This window comes from Nycticebus coucang, chromosome 5 (assembly GCF_027406575.1).
Source record: "Nycticebus coucang isolate mNycCou1 chromosome 5, mNycCou1.pri, whole genome shotgun sequence".
Taxonomy (NCBI): Eukaryota; Metazoa; Chordata; class Mammalia; order Primates; family Lorisidae; genus Nycticebus; species Nycticebus coucang.
In genome coordinates, this window is record NC_069784.1 from 42,954,456 (window position 1) to 42,969,756 (window position 15,301).

The 15,301-nt window shown below is 40.2% G+C and overlaps 1 protein-coding gene across 3 annotated transcripts in view; it reads right to left on the minus strand.

Moving 5' to 3' along the window:
- Positions 1–15,301, minus strand: part of ST7L (suppression of tumorigenicity 7 like) — an 87,158-nt gene that overhangs the window by 64,554 nt on the left and 7,303 nt on the right. For all 3 annotated transcript variants that reach the window (XM_053591860.1, XM_053591861.1, XM_053591859.1), the window contains exon 3: positions 12,114–12,276. In XM_053591860.1, the coding sequence (XP_053447835.1) occupies positions 12,114–12,276 (163 nt within the window). The remainder of the gene's footprint in view (positions 1–12,113; positions 12,277–15,301) is intronic.

Sequence of the window (15,301 nt, forward strand, 5' to 3'; positions counted from 1 at the left end):
ATCAAACTCCAATTTCCACACTGGCGAAAGGATTAAAAATACCCACTGGACTTTTGAAAAACTCAATACCCAAAACTTCATCACACTTATCAATATTCTCCATTAATGTGAACGGCTTAAACTGTCCTCTAAAGAGGCATAGGTTAGCTGGTTGGATACAAAAACTCAGGCCAGATATTTGTTGCATACAAGAGTCACATCTTAACTTAAAAGACAAATACAGACTCAGGGTGAAAGGATGGTCGTCCATATTTCAGGCAAATGGTAATCAGAAAAAAGCAGGTGTTGCAATTTTATTTGCAGATACAATAGGCTTTAAACCAACAAAAGTAAGGAAGGACAAGAATGGTCACTTCATATTTGTTAAGGGTAAGACTCAATATGATGAGATCTCAATTATTAATATCTATGCACCCAACCAGAATGTACCTCAATTTATAAGAGAAACTCTAACAGACATGAGCAACTTGATTTCCTCCAGCTCCATAATCATCGGAGATTTCAACACTCCTCTGGCAGTGTTGGATGGATCCTCCAACAAGAAGCTGAGCAAAGAAATCTTAGATTTAAACTTAACCATCCAACATTTGGATTTAGCAGACATCTACAGAACATTTCATCCCAACAAAACTGAATACACATACTTCTCATCAGCCCATGGAACTTACTCCAAAATCAATCACATCTTAGGTCACAAGTCTAACCTTAGTAAATTTAAAGGAATAGAAATTATTCCATGCATCTTCTCGGACCACCATGGAATAAAACTTGAGCTGAGTAACAACAGGAATCTGCGTACTCATACAAAAACATGGAAGTTAAAACACCTTATGCTGAATGATAGCTGGGTCAGAGATGAGATTAAGAAAGAAATCGCCAATTTTTTGGAACAAAACAACAATGAAGACACAAACTATCAGAACCTCTGGGACAACGCAAAGGCAGTTCTAAGAGGGAAATTTATTGCACTACAAGCCTTCCTCAAGAGAACGGAAAGAGAGGAAGTTAACAACTTAATGGGACATCTCAAGCAACTGGAAAAGGAAGAACATTCCAACCCCAAACCCAGTAGAAGAAGAGAAATAACCAAAATTAGAGCAGAACTAAATGAAATCGGAAACAAAAGAATAATACAACAGATCAATAAATCAAAAAGCTGGTTTTTCGAAAAGGTCAATAAAATAGATAAACCTTTGGCCAAACTAATCAGGAAAAAAAGAGTAAAATCTCTAATCTCATCAATCAGAAACAACAAAGATGAAATAACAACAGACTCCTCAGAAATCAAAAAAATCCTTAATGAATATTACAAGAAACTTTATTCTCAGAAATATGAAAATCTGCAGGAAATTGACCAATACTTGGAAGCACGTCACCTTCCAAGACTTAGCCAGAATCAAGTGGAAATGTTGAACAAGCCCATATCAAGTTCGGAAATAGCATCAACCATACAAAACCTCCCCCCAAAAAAATGCCCGGGACCAGATGGTTTCACGTCAGAATTCTACCAAACCTTTAAAGAGGAATTAGTACCTATATTACTCAACCTGTTCCAAAAGGTAGAAAAAGAAGGAAGACTACCCAACACGTTCTATGAAGCAAACATCACCCTGATCCTCAAACCAGGAAAAGACCCAACAAGAAAAGAAAATTATAGACCGATATCACTAATGAATATACATGCAAAAATATTCAACAAGATCCTAACAAACAGAATCCAGCAACACATCAAACAAATTATACATCATGACCAAGTCGGTTTTATCCCAGGATCTCAAGGCTGGTTCAATATACGTAAATCTATAAATGTAATCCAGCACATAAACAAATTAAAAAACAAAGACCATATGATTCTCTCAATCGATGTAGAAAAAGCTTTTGATAATATCCAGCATCCCTTCATGATCAGAACACTTAAGAAAATCGGTATAGAAGGGACAATTCTTAAACTGATAGAGGCCATCTACAGCAAACCCACAGCCAATATCATATTGAATGGAGTTAATTTGAAATCATTTCCACTCAGATCAGGAACCAGACAAGGCTGCCCATTGTCTCCATTGCTTTTTAACATTGTAATGGAAGTTTTAGCCACTGCAATTAGGGAAGAAAAGGCGATCAAGGGTATCCATATAGGGTCAGAAGACATCAAACTTTCGCTCTTCACAGATGATATGATAGTATATCTGGAAAACACTAGGGACTCTACTACAAAACTTTTAGAAGTGATCAAGGAATACAGCAGCGTCTCAGGTTACAAAATCAACATTCATAAATCGGTAGCCTTTTATATACCAACAATAGTCAAGTTGAAAAAACAGTTAAGGACTCTATCCCATTCACAGTAGTGCCAAAGAAGATGAAATATTTGGGAATTTATCTAACAAAGGACGTGAAAGATCTCTATAAAGAGAACTATGAAACTCTAAGAAAAGAAATAGCTGAAAATATTAACAAATGGAAAAACATACCATGCTCATGGCTGGGAAGAATCAATATTGTTAAAATGTCTATACTACCCAAAGCAATATATAATTTCAATGCAATCCCTATTAAAGCTCCACTGTCATACTTTAAAGATCTTGAAAAAACAATACTTCGTTTTATATGGAATCAGAAAAAAACCTCGAATAGCCAAGACATTACTCAGAAATAAAAACAAAGCAGGAGGAATTATGCTACCAGACCTCAGACTATACTACAAATCAATAGTTATCAAAACAGCATGGTATTGGCACAAAAACAGAGAAGTAGATGTCTGGAACAGAATAGAGAACCAAGAGATGAATCCAGCTACTTACCGTTATTTAATCTTTGACAAACCAATTAAAAACATTCAGTGGGGAAAAGATTCCCTATTTAACAAATGGTGCTGGGTGAACTGGCTGGCAACCTGTAGAAGACTGAAAGTGGACCCACACCTTTCACCATTAACTAAGATAGACTCTCACTGGATCAAAGATTTGAACTTAAGACATGAAACTATAAAAATACTAGAAGAGAGTGCAGGGAAAACCCTTGAAGAAATCAGGCTGGGCGAGTATTTTATGAGGAGGACCCCCCGGGCAATTGAAGCAGCTTCAAAAATACACTACTGGGACTTGATCAAACTAAAAAGCTTCTGCACAGCCAAGAACACAGTAAGTAAAGCAAGCAAACAGCCCTCAGAATGGGAGAAGATATTTGCAGGTTATGTCTCTGACAAAGGTTTAATAACCAGAATCCACAGAGAACTCAAACGCATTAGCAAGAATAGAACAAGGGATCCCATCACAGGCTGGGCAAGGGATTTGAAGAGAAACTTCTCTGAAGAAGACAGGCGCGTGGCCTTCAGACATATGAAAAAATGCTCATCATCTTTAATCATCAGAGAAATGCAAATCAAAACTACTTTGAGATACCATCTAACTCCAGTGAGACTGGCCTATATCACAAAATCCCAAGACCAGAGATGTTGGCGCGGATGTGGAGAAAAGGGAACACTTTTGCACTGCTGGTGGGAATGCAAATTAATACATTCCTTTTGGAAAGAGATATGGAGAACACTTAGAGATCTAAAAATAGATCTGCCATTCAATCCTGTAATCCCTCTACTGGCATATACCCAGAAGACCAAAAAGCACATCATAACAAAGATATTTGTACCAGAATGTTTATTGCAGCTCAATTCATAATTGCTAAGTCATGGAAGAAGCCCAAGTGCCCATCGATCCATGAATGGATTAATAAATTGTGGTACATGTACACCATGGAATATTATGCAGCCTTAAAGAAAGATGGAGACTTTACCTCTTTCATGTTTACATGGATGGAGCTGGAACATATTCTTCTTAGTAAAGTATCTCAAGAATGGAAGAAAAAGTACCCAATGTACTCAGCCCTACTATGAAACTAATTTAGGGTTTTCACATGAAAGCTATAACCCAGTTACAACCTAAGAATAGGGGGAAGGGGGAAAGGGAGGAGAGGGAGGGGGGAGGTGGGTAGAGTGAAGGGGATTGGTGGGATTACACCAGCGGTGCATCTTACAAGGGTATGTATGAAACTTGGTAAATGGTCTGTAAAGCTAGTGAATGATGCCCCATGATCATATCAATGTACACAGCTATGATTTAATAAATAAACAAACAAAAAAATTTTGTGCCCTCGGCACCTCACTTGTTTTACTCTTTCTGCAAATTTGAACTGGTTGTGCAAAATTAATGGTAGGTAAAATTGCTAGTACTTTAGCAAGAGTCAAGGCACTGACACCAAATTGTATTAGGAGTCATCAGCTTCTTCACTCCCAGATCCTTCCAGCAAAAACAAGGCAAATTTCTTAAATATAGCAGGTAAGATGGTTACCTCTAGTAAAAGCTATTGTTTGGTGAGATGAACTGGCCACTTTTACCCTGGAACACCACTTACACTTGAAAGAGTCACAGACAGGGCAGCGCCTGTGGCTCAGTTGGTAAGGCGCCGGCCCCATATACCGAGGGTGGCGGGTTCAAGCCCGGCCCTGGCTGAATTGCAACCAAAAAAAAAAAAAATAGCCAGGCGTTGTGGTGGGCGCCTGTAGTCCCAGCTACTCGGGAGACTGAGGCAAGAGAATCACTTAAGCCCAGGAGTTGGAGGTTGCTGTGAGCTGTGTGATGCCAGGGCACTCTACCCAGGGCCATAAAGTGAGACTTCGTCTGTACAAAAAAAAAAAAAGAGAAAGAGTCACACACAGAAAAACTTATGATTATTTAGATGGGTACCTGGCAGACATTTTCTTAAAAATGAATAGAGTCTTGTTAACTTCAAGGGAGAAAACTACTCAGTATTTTCTGCCAATGATAAAATTTGAGCTTTTAATAAGTACATATTAGAATTTTGAAAAACTGGCTCGGCGCCTGTGGCTCAAGCGGCTAAGGCGCCAGCCATATACACCTGAGCTGGCGGGTTCGAATCCAGCCCAGGCCTGCCAAATAACAATGATGGCTGCAACCAAAAAATAGCCGGGCATTGTGGCAGGCACCTGTAGTCCCAGCTACTTGGGAGGCGGAGACAGGAGACTCACTTGAGCCCACGCGTTGGAGGTTGCTATGAACTGTGATGCCATGGCACTCTACCCAGGGTGACAGCTTGAGGCTTTTTTTTTTTTTTTAGAATTTTGAAAAACTTATGCCTGCCTTCGTGAACCTGGTAATTCACAATACTTAAAAGAGTCTTCTGTAAGATTGGTGGTGATATTAATAAATGTGATTTTTTATATTATGCACTGAAATGTATCAATATTTAAGATATGTATAATTTAGTGAACAAGTTTCTTCCAAATAATCAATGCATGATGCTATAAAAATTATGCATAAGTAACAGATCCATTTAAAATGCAAGATATATCGGAATTTAATGTAACAGAGCGTGAAAAGTTCAAACTCCACACCGCAACTAAACTTTCAGAAAGTACCTCTCAGCAAGTTTGGGAGTAGTATCAAAAAAGGATATCCAAAATTTTCAAAGAAGCTTATTCAAATACTCTTCCCTTTTCCAACTACATATCTGTGTGAGACCAGATCTCCTTTATACACTTCAGTAAATATAACATATCACAACAAGCAATGTGGAAACAGACAGGAGAATAAGCTGTCTTCTATTAAGCTAAATATTAAAGAGAGTTAGACAAATGTGAAACAGTGCCAGTCTTCTGACTACACTTTTCCTTGTTGTGGGAAATAGAATTCTTTTTCATAATATATGTATTAGTCAGCTCAGGCTGCTGTAACAAAATACCATAGACTCAGTAGCTTAAATAACAGAAATTTATTTTCCTATGTTCTGGAGACTGGAAGTCTGTGATCAGGGTGCCAGCAAGGTTGATTCTGGCAAGGGCTCTCTTCCTGACTGGCAGACAGCTGCCTTCTTGCTGTGTTCTCACATGGCAGAGAGACCCCAAGCTCTGGTGTCTCTTTCTCTTCTTTTTTTTTTTAAACCTTTTCAAGAACTTGATTTTATCATCTTCTTCTTATAAGGGAATCTATTCTATCAGATCAGGTTTCTACCCTTATTTAATCTTTTTTTTTCCTTTGGGACAGAATCTCATTATGTCACCCTTGGTAGAGTGCCATGGTGTCACGGCTCACAGCAACCTCAAACTCCTAGGCTTAAGCAATTCCCTTGCCTCAACCTCCCAAGTAGCTGGGACTACAGGCACCCACCACATCGCCTGGCTATTTTTTTTCTTGAAGTTGTCATCGTCGTTTAGCTGGCCCTGGCTGGGTTTGAACCCGCCAAGCTCAGTGCATATGGACGGCATCACAACCATTGTGCTATGGGTGTCAAGCCCCCTTATTTAATCTTAATGGCCTCCTTAAAAGTCTATCTATAATACAGTCACATGGGGGATTAGAGATTCAAAATATGAATTTGGGGGTATAAACCCTAAAATCCAAAGTCTCACTTGCACCCAAGAGTTTCAGGTTGCTGTGAGCTATGATGCCACAGCACTCTACTGAGGGTAACCAAATGAGACTCTGTCTCAAGAAAAAAAATAAATAAAATTAAAATTAAATAATATCCAAAGTCTTATCTAAATACTATCTGAATTGAATATGGGTAAGACTTAAGGTACAATTTATCCTTAGACCAAATTCCTTTCCAGAGGTGAATCTGTAAAATCAGACAAGCTATGTGTTTCTAATATACTATAGAATGGTGGTCAGGCATAAGGTAGATATCCCTATTCCAAAAGGGAGAAATCAAAAGGATGGAAGGGGTGATGGGTGTCAAGCAATTCTAAAACCTAGCAAGGCAAATTCCATTAGATCTTAAAGCTTGAGAATAATTCTCTTTGGTTGTATACTCTGTCCTCCAGGCCCACTGGGGTGGCAGTGTTACCCCCATGACTCTCTGGGACAGCCCCACCCATGTAGGGCTACTAAGATGGCCTGGCCCCTGAGGCACTGGGCAGAGTCATCACAGCTCCAGAAACTGGCTCCTCTTTGAAACCAAGGAGGAAATGGCCTTGCTACCCTGGGCTAGTGGTAGGAATGGCAACCTGGGTTTGGTCATTCTTCCCATTTTCTTTTTGAGACAGTCTCACTGTATCACCCTGGGTAGAATGCCATGGCATCATCATAACTCACAGCAACCTCAAAGTCCTAGGCTCAAGAGATCCTCTTGCCTCAGCCTCCTGGGGAGCTGGGATTATAGGCGCTGGCCACAACACCTGGCTAGCTTTTCTATTTTTAGTAGAGATAGGGTCTTGAACTTCTGAGCACAAGCAATCCTCCAACCTTGGCCTCCCAGTGTGCTAGGATTATAGGCATGAGCCACCTCACTGGGTCATTCTTACCCCCCCCCCTTTTTTTTTTTTAAGTCAATATAGATTTAAGCTCTATGGTCAGGTCTTATAGAATACAAGAAGTCCAATAGCCTTCCTTTATTCTTTCCTGCCTTCTCTGTCTCTTTTAGTTCAAATTGGCAGTGTTTGCTGGCACAAACCCAACTCTATTCCTGGCTTCTGATGAGATAACTAATTAAGTCCATAAGGTACACTCATAATATTAATTGGTTATTCAGCCACACCCTTAGTGTTCTTGTTGGAACAAGTTTTCTATTTTTTTTAGTTTTCTCATTTTTTATAATACAGATAGGTTGAGAATTTTATAAATCTCCAAATACTGGTTCTTTTTTGCTTAACTATTCCTTCATTGATTCATCCCTTTCCTTTCACATTTCTCTATTAACAGTCAGGAGAAACTAAGTTGCCCCTTCAATACTTTGCTTAAAAATTTCCTCAGCTAAATACCTAATTTCATTGCTCTCAAGTTCTACTTGCCATAAAATGATAGAACACAGTTCAGCCAAGTTCTTTTCCACTTTATACAAGGATCACTTTTCCTCTAGTTTCCAATACTATGTTCCTCACTTCCATCTGAGACCTTACCAGATTTGCCCCTAACATCCATATTTCTACCATGCAACTCAAAACTCTTCCAGCTTCAATCCATTACCCAGTTCTAAAGCCACTTCCGAGGCAGCACTTGTGGCTCAACGGAGTAGGACGTTGGCCACATATGCCGGAGGTGGTGGGTTCAAACCCAGCCCCGGCCAAAAAACTGCAAAAAACAAATAAATAAATAAAGCCACTTCCACACATTCAGGTATTTTATACACCAGCACCCCACTTCTTGGTATCAAAATCTGTATTAGTAAACTTAGGCTGCCATAACAAACTATCGTATACTGAATGGCTTAAACAACAGGAATTTATTTTCTCACAATCTGGATGTTGGAAGTCCAAGATCAGAATACCAGAAAGACTGGGCTCTGGTGAAGTTCTCTTCCTGGTTTGCAGGAGAGAACTACGTCCTTGCATGGTTAAGGGGGTAGAGAGAGAAAGGAGGTTTAAAGGACAAGGGTAAGGGGGGGGGGGGAACGGAGGAGGTAGAAAGAGAGGAGAGAGGAGGAGAGGGAAAGAGAGCTCTCTTCTTACACAGCCATCAATCCTATCAGATAAAGACCCCCACCCCATATGACCTCATTTAATTACTTCCTAAAAGTCCTATCTCCAAATATAGTTACACAAATGTTAGGGGACACATTTTAGTCAATAGCAAGGTATTAATGTGCAATGGGTTTATTGCTTTTGAGGTTTTTTTTTTTTTGCAGTTTTTGGCCGGGGTGGGGTCTGAACCCATCACCTCTGGTAAATGGAGCCAGCGCCCTACTCCTTTGAGCCACAGGTGCTGCCCAGTTTATTGTTATTTTTAAAATAATAAATATTTAAAAAATTTTAGCTTTAATTTCTAATATGTTAAGTATTGATGGATATAATCTATATATAAACAAAGCTCTTTGAGGTCTTCAATAATTTTTAAGAATGTAAAGGATTCCTGAGTCCAAAAAGTTTAAGAACCACTTTTTTACATAGTAAGGAGAGAAGATATTCTAGAAGGAGAACTATTAGAAGAATAGTCTAAGGTGGCGCCTGTAGCTCAGTGGGTAAGGCGCTGGCCACATATACCGAGGCTGGCAGGTCCGAACGCAGCCTGGGCTAGCTAAAACAACAATGACAACTGCAACAACAACAACAAAAACAAATAGCCAGACGTTATGGCAGGTGGCTGCAGTCCCAGCTATTGGAAGGCTGAGGCAAGAGAATCGCTTAAGCCCAAGAATTTGAGGTTGCTGTGAGCTGTGACACCAGAGCACTCTACTGAGAGCACCCTACTGAGAGCACCATAGTGAGACTCTGTCTCAAAAAAAAGAAAAAAGAATAATCTAAGAAAGAGATGTCAAGGGCCTAGATATGAGTCAATGAATATTGAAATAAAAGAAGGTAGGATAGAGATAACTTTAAAGGGAAAATTAATATAATTTGGAGGTTTAGTGTTTTGAGAAGGAAGGGGAAATAAAAGAGATACATGTATAAATTGAAACTATTCAAATTTTCCTAATATGAAAATTGAGTGCCAGTTACATATTTTAGGATTATGAAGAGAGAACTATTGGAGAAAGATAGTTTCATTTTGCAAAGAATGAGTTCAAGGTGCTTAGAGCCATCAAAAGTGGAAATTTCACCTCAGTGCCTGTAGCTCAAGAGGCTAAGGCGCCAGCCACATACACCAGAGCTGGAGAGTTTGAATCCAGCCCGGGCCTGCCAAAGAACAGTGATAACTACAACCAAAAAAATAGCTGGGTGTTGTGGTGGATGCCTGTAGTCCCAGCTACCTGGGAGGCTGAAGCAAGAGACTCTCTTAAACCCAGGAGTTGGAGGTTGCTGTAAGCTGTCATGCCATAGCACTCTACCCAGGGCAACAGCTTGAGGCTCTGTCCCCCCTAAAAAAAAAAAAAAAAAGGGGGAAATTTCTAGCAAAGAACTAGAAATGTGGGTCTAGAACATAAAAGGGACCTTGGGCATAGAAATTTAAAATTGGACAGGCATGGTGGGTCGCACCTATAATCCTAGCACTCTGGGAGGTGGAAGCAGGTAGATCACTTGAGCTTGGGAGTTCAAGACCAGCCTGAGCAAGAGTGAAACCCCATTTGTAATAAAAAAAGTAAAAAACTGAGGCAAGAGGATCGCTTGCGCCCAAGAGTCGGAGGTTGCTGTGAGCTATGATGTCACAGCACTCTCCCCAGGGCAACAGAGTGAGACTCTGTCTCAAAAAAGAAATTTAAAATTGATTCTATCAGCATACACCTATAGTAGGTAATATAGAATGAGATAAAATTACCCAGAGAGAGAAAGTTGAACAAAAGGAGACTTTGATTCACTTTTTTTTTTTTTTTTTTTTGAGACAGAGTCTCACTTTTATCACCCTCAGTAGAGTGCCATGGCATCATAGCTCACAACAACCTCAACCTCTTGGGCTCAAGCAATTCTCTTGCCTCAGCCTCCTGAGTAGCTGGAACTATAGGCGCCCAACACAATACCTGACTATTTTTAGAGATGGGATCTCGCTCTGGCTCAGGCTGGTCTGGAACTTGAGAGTTCAAGCAATCCACTTAGCTCAGTCTCCTCTCAGAGTGCTGGGATTACAGGCATGAGCCACTGCACCCCACCCACTTTTGAGGTCTAATGAAAGTATCTTCTTTTTTTTTTTTTTTTTGTAGAGACAGAGTCTCACTTTATGGCCCTTGGTAGAGTGCCGTGGCCTCACACAGCTCACGGCAACCTCCAACTCCTGGGCTTAAGCGATTCTCTTGCCTCAGCCTCCCGAGTAGCTGGGACTACAGGCGCCCGCCACAACGCCTGGCTATTTTTTGGTTGCAGTTTGGTCAGGGCCGGGTTTGAACCCACCACCCTCGGTATATGGGGCCGGCGCCTTACGGACTGAGCCACAGGCGCCGCCCGAAAGTATCTTCTTTGTGAAACATTTTGTGGCCCTCCCTGCAAGAGTAATTGACCACTCCCTCTTTTCAGTCATCATAGTATCTTACGCATACTCTATAAAAGCAGCTAACCGTAGTCTTTTGCTGTCCATTTAGTTATACGTCTGTATTCTCCACCAAGCTGGAACATTCTTAAGGTTACCTTCATTCTCAGTGTGAAATTTTTACTTTCCTAATTATACATCACTAGTAATACTCGCTTTATATTACCAGACACATATAGAGGAATTAAAACATGACAATGGAATATCCATACACGAACTCAGACTTTGATACCTTTGCTAGTATACTGAAAAGAAAAAGTATTTTTCCTACTTTGCTCTTTTGGTAGGGATGTCTAATTGCGCCTGTTCTCTCCTTTATGAATAATAAGTTCCCATGCTTATTTGCTTGACAAATAAGCACTGAAAAAAATGATTACAATTTCGGGCGGCACCCGTGGCTCAAAGGAGTAGGGCACCAGCTCCGTTTGAACCCGGAGGTGGTGGGTTCAAACCCAGCCCCAGCCAAAAACTGCAAAAAAAAAAAAAAGATTACAATTTCTAGCCTCCCTTATGGCTAGTAGTGGTCATACGACAAAGGTTTGACCAGTAAGAAGTATGTAACACTTCTGAGCACTCTACTCAACTGACGTGGAGTATCCTTTTCCTAGACATTTTTCCTCCCTGCTGACTAGAATGTAGATGTGATAGCTGAAGCCAGAGCAACTATCTTGGAATACAAGGTAATAAACTACATTTGGCGTGATACCAACCTAACAAAATAGACAGAGTCTGGGTCTCTGATGATCATTACTCTCCGTACTAATCATGGATTAATTACCTTTATCTACACAAAAGACAAACTTCTCTCAGTCTTGGTCTATTTGGACTGCTACAGCAAAATACCATAAACAATGTAAATTTATTTCTCACAGTTCTGGAGGCTGGGAAGTCCATAACCAAGGTGTGGGCCAACCTGGTGTCTGTTAAGGGCCTGCTTTCTGGTTCACAGTGGTGCCTGCTTACTGTCCCCTCTAATGTGCAAGGGGCAAGCTTCTCTCTGGGGTCTCTTTTATAAGGGCACTAACCACATTCATGAGGGTTCTGCCCTCATGATCCAATCACTTCCCAAAGACACCTCCTCCTAACACCATCACATTGGTGATTAAGTTTCAATATTCGAATGGCGAATATAAACATTCAAACCACAGCACTACATTGTCAAATTCAATATTAACTATACGGCTCTGAAAACATATTATAAAAAGTTACCTGACAAATTCTGCCTGCTGGTTTCACTTTCTCTTTTGTTGGAAGGAGAACCTGGTTCTGAAATGCTGCTCTCTATTCTTCCCATCAGCGGTCGCAAATGGCTTACAGATACTTGCTCAATAAAAGATGTACCATGCTTATGGAAGTACCACCATTCAAATATCTATAACAAATAGATAGTATCTTTCATTTAGAATTGATCCACAGATGTATGAGCTCAAATTAAAACATCCTCTGTAGACATTCCTGTTCAATTCAGCATTTAAATGCATATTCCTTCCCAACCAAACAAAACAAAATACACAAACACAAGACTCACCAATAACACATGCCATATAAAAATGAAATACCCTTTTTTTTTGGAGACAGAGTCTCCAGCTGTCGCCCTGGGTAGAGTGCCAGTGGCGTCACAGCTTACAGCAACCTCAAACTCCTGGGCTTAAGCGATTCTCTTGCCTCAGCCTCCCACGTAGCTGGGACTATAGGCGCCCGCCACAATGACCAACTATTTTTTTGTTGCAGTTGTCATTGTTGTTTAGCAGGCCTGGGTCGGATTCGAACCCACCAGCCTGGGTGTATGTGGCCGGCACCCTACCCACTGAGCTACAGGCAGCACCTGAAATACCTTTTTCATAGTTTTGTCTCAAAAGTTAGACAAGGTTAGGCAAACTATGTATATCTAATAAGGCATCAAAACAGTACGTGTTTAAAACTAACTCTGTTATATAGCACTATCACTTTATTCTATCTGTAAAACAATTTAAAACCATTTGAAAACAATTAACATAATGGATTAAGCACTAGACTAGGATCAGAATGCCCACATTTGACTCCCAAATCAGCCATTTATTAGCTGTGGGTTTTGGGCAAGTCACTTAATCTCAGAACTTCAGTCTCTTGTCTATTAAATGTGGTTAACAAGAATTGTAAGAAAGTGCTTTTTGAACCAAAAAGTTATTACTCCAATATTTGGCAATATTAATTTACAGGTTAAGAGTCAGAATGGTTCCCATATTGAACCATTTAAAAATAAGAATAATGGCTCAGCGCCTGTGGCTCAAGTGGCTAAGGTGTCAGCCACATACAACTGAGCTGGCAGGTTTGAATCCAGCCCGGGCCGCCAAACAACAATGACGGCTGCAACCAAAAAATAGCTGGGCATTGTGGCGGGCGCCTGTAGTCCCAGCTACTTGGGAGACAGAGGCAGGAGAATCACTTGATCCCGGGAGTTGGAGGTTGCTATGAGCTGTGATGCCACAGCACTCTACCCAGGGCGACAGCTTGAGGCTCTCTCTCTCAAAAAAATAAAATAAAATAAAATAAAAATCAGGATATTCACTTCTTTGTGTTTCCATAGTTTATCCCTGCTATAAAAAAAAGGAATCAGGGCGGCGCTTGTGGCTCAGTGAGGAGGGTGCCGGCCCCATATAACGAGGGTGGCAGGTTCAAACCCGGCCCCGGCCAAACTGCAACCAAAAAATAGCCGGACGTTTTGGCGGGCGCCTGTAGTCCCAGCTACTCGGGAGGCTGAGGCAGGAGAATCGCTTAAGCCCAGGAGTTGGAGGTTGCTGTGAGCTGTGTGACGCCACAGCACTCTACCAAGGGCGATAAAGTGAAACTCTGTCTCTACAAAAATAATAATAATAATAATAAAAAGAAAAAAGGAATCAGAAGAAGCTCTCTGTGCCAAAATGAGCAGGAATTTTCAAACATGGACTCCAACCTTCTAAACTTTCTTTGCCTGGCTCATATGGGTTTCAGTTTAAATGATACTTCCTTAAGGGATTCTCTTGATTCCACAGAATTGGATCTTATGTTTTCCTTTCAGAGTAATCTTTTCACCTATAACAACTGATGCTGTTCTCTAGCCCCCAAGCACACTCCCACTGAGGTAGAAGTAACACATACACCACAGCTAGCTCACACATTTCCTTCAGCTATTTGACCAAAAAATGTCAGCATTTCAGTGAGACCCTCCCTTACTATACTAGATAACATTTCACCCTTCTCCCGTGATATTGCATATGCCCTTCTGTACTTCATTATTTTCCCTAAGCATTTATCACTAATAGTAAGAAAATGCTATTTGTTTTACTTATTTATCTTTTATTATTTATTGCCCAATAAAATGTAAGTTCCATGATCACAGGATTTTTTTCAGTTTTATTGGAATAGTACATGGCATCCAGTAGACACTCAATAAAAAACTGTCAAGTAAATGAATCAATTGTTCATGATCACCTTCTAAACCAAATTCCATGAGGTCAGAATCTGCTTACAATGGTATCTCCATCATCTACAGCAGTGCTCAACACATAAAAGGCCCTCTATAAATATTTGTTGAATGAATAAATTAAGGACTTTCAGTTTGAAAATGTTCATTATGTTCACGTGAATAATTTTATATAATTAGTTTTCTATGTCTTTACTGTAAAATTAATATCTCCCCTCTTAGTTATGGACCACTTCCCTCAAAAAGCCAACTTAGAGACTAGTTCTTTGTCAAATGTATTGGACAAATGTATTACTTTATTTATTTAAAGAATAAACACATTCACAACTGCCTAAGAGATTTTAATCTTTTTTAAACTATGACCACAAACAGAGCATATCACAAAAACAATCAGAGTTTTCAAACCTCTAGGAATGTTACTTTTTGTCTCAGTTAATAATAGAATAAATGTGCTACAGGGATATCAAAAGTATGCAGTCATTTTGCACTACACTCGGCCCACTGACTACATGCTAGGACAATGTGAGGAAATCAACCTACAGCATTCTCCTCCATCATGCCACTATTGTTTCACGCTCAGTCTAAAATGCCTTCTCTTTCTGCTTACTCTTATTGAATTAGCAAGAAATTAATCACCACCAAATGTGACCACGGCAGTTTGACTTCTACCATATGTTTTAGTAAGAAGTGGGATGAAACTTCTTTAGAACAACAAGAAGAGTCTGGAGCAGTGGCTCACCTATAATCCCAGCACTCTGGGAGGCCAAGACAAGTGGATTGCTTGAACTCAGGAGTTTGAGACCAGCCTGAACAAGAGCAAGACCCTATCTCTACAAAAAAAATTGAAAAAATTAGCCAGATATGGTGGCACACACTTGCAATCCCAGCTACTTGAGAGGCTGAGGCAGGAGGACCCTTGAGCCTAGAAGTTTAAGGTTGCAGTGAGCTATGATAA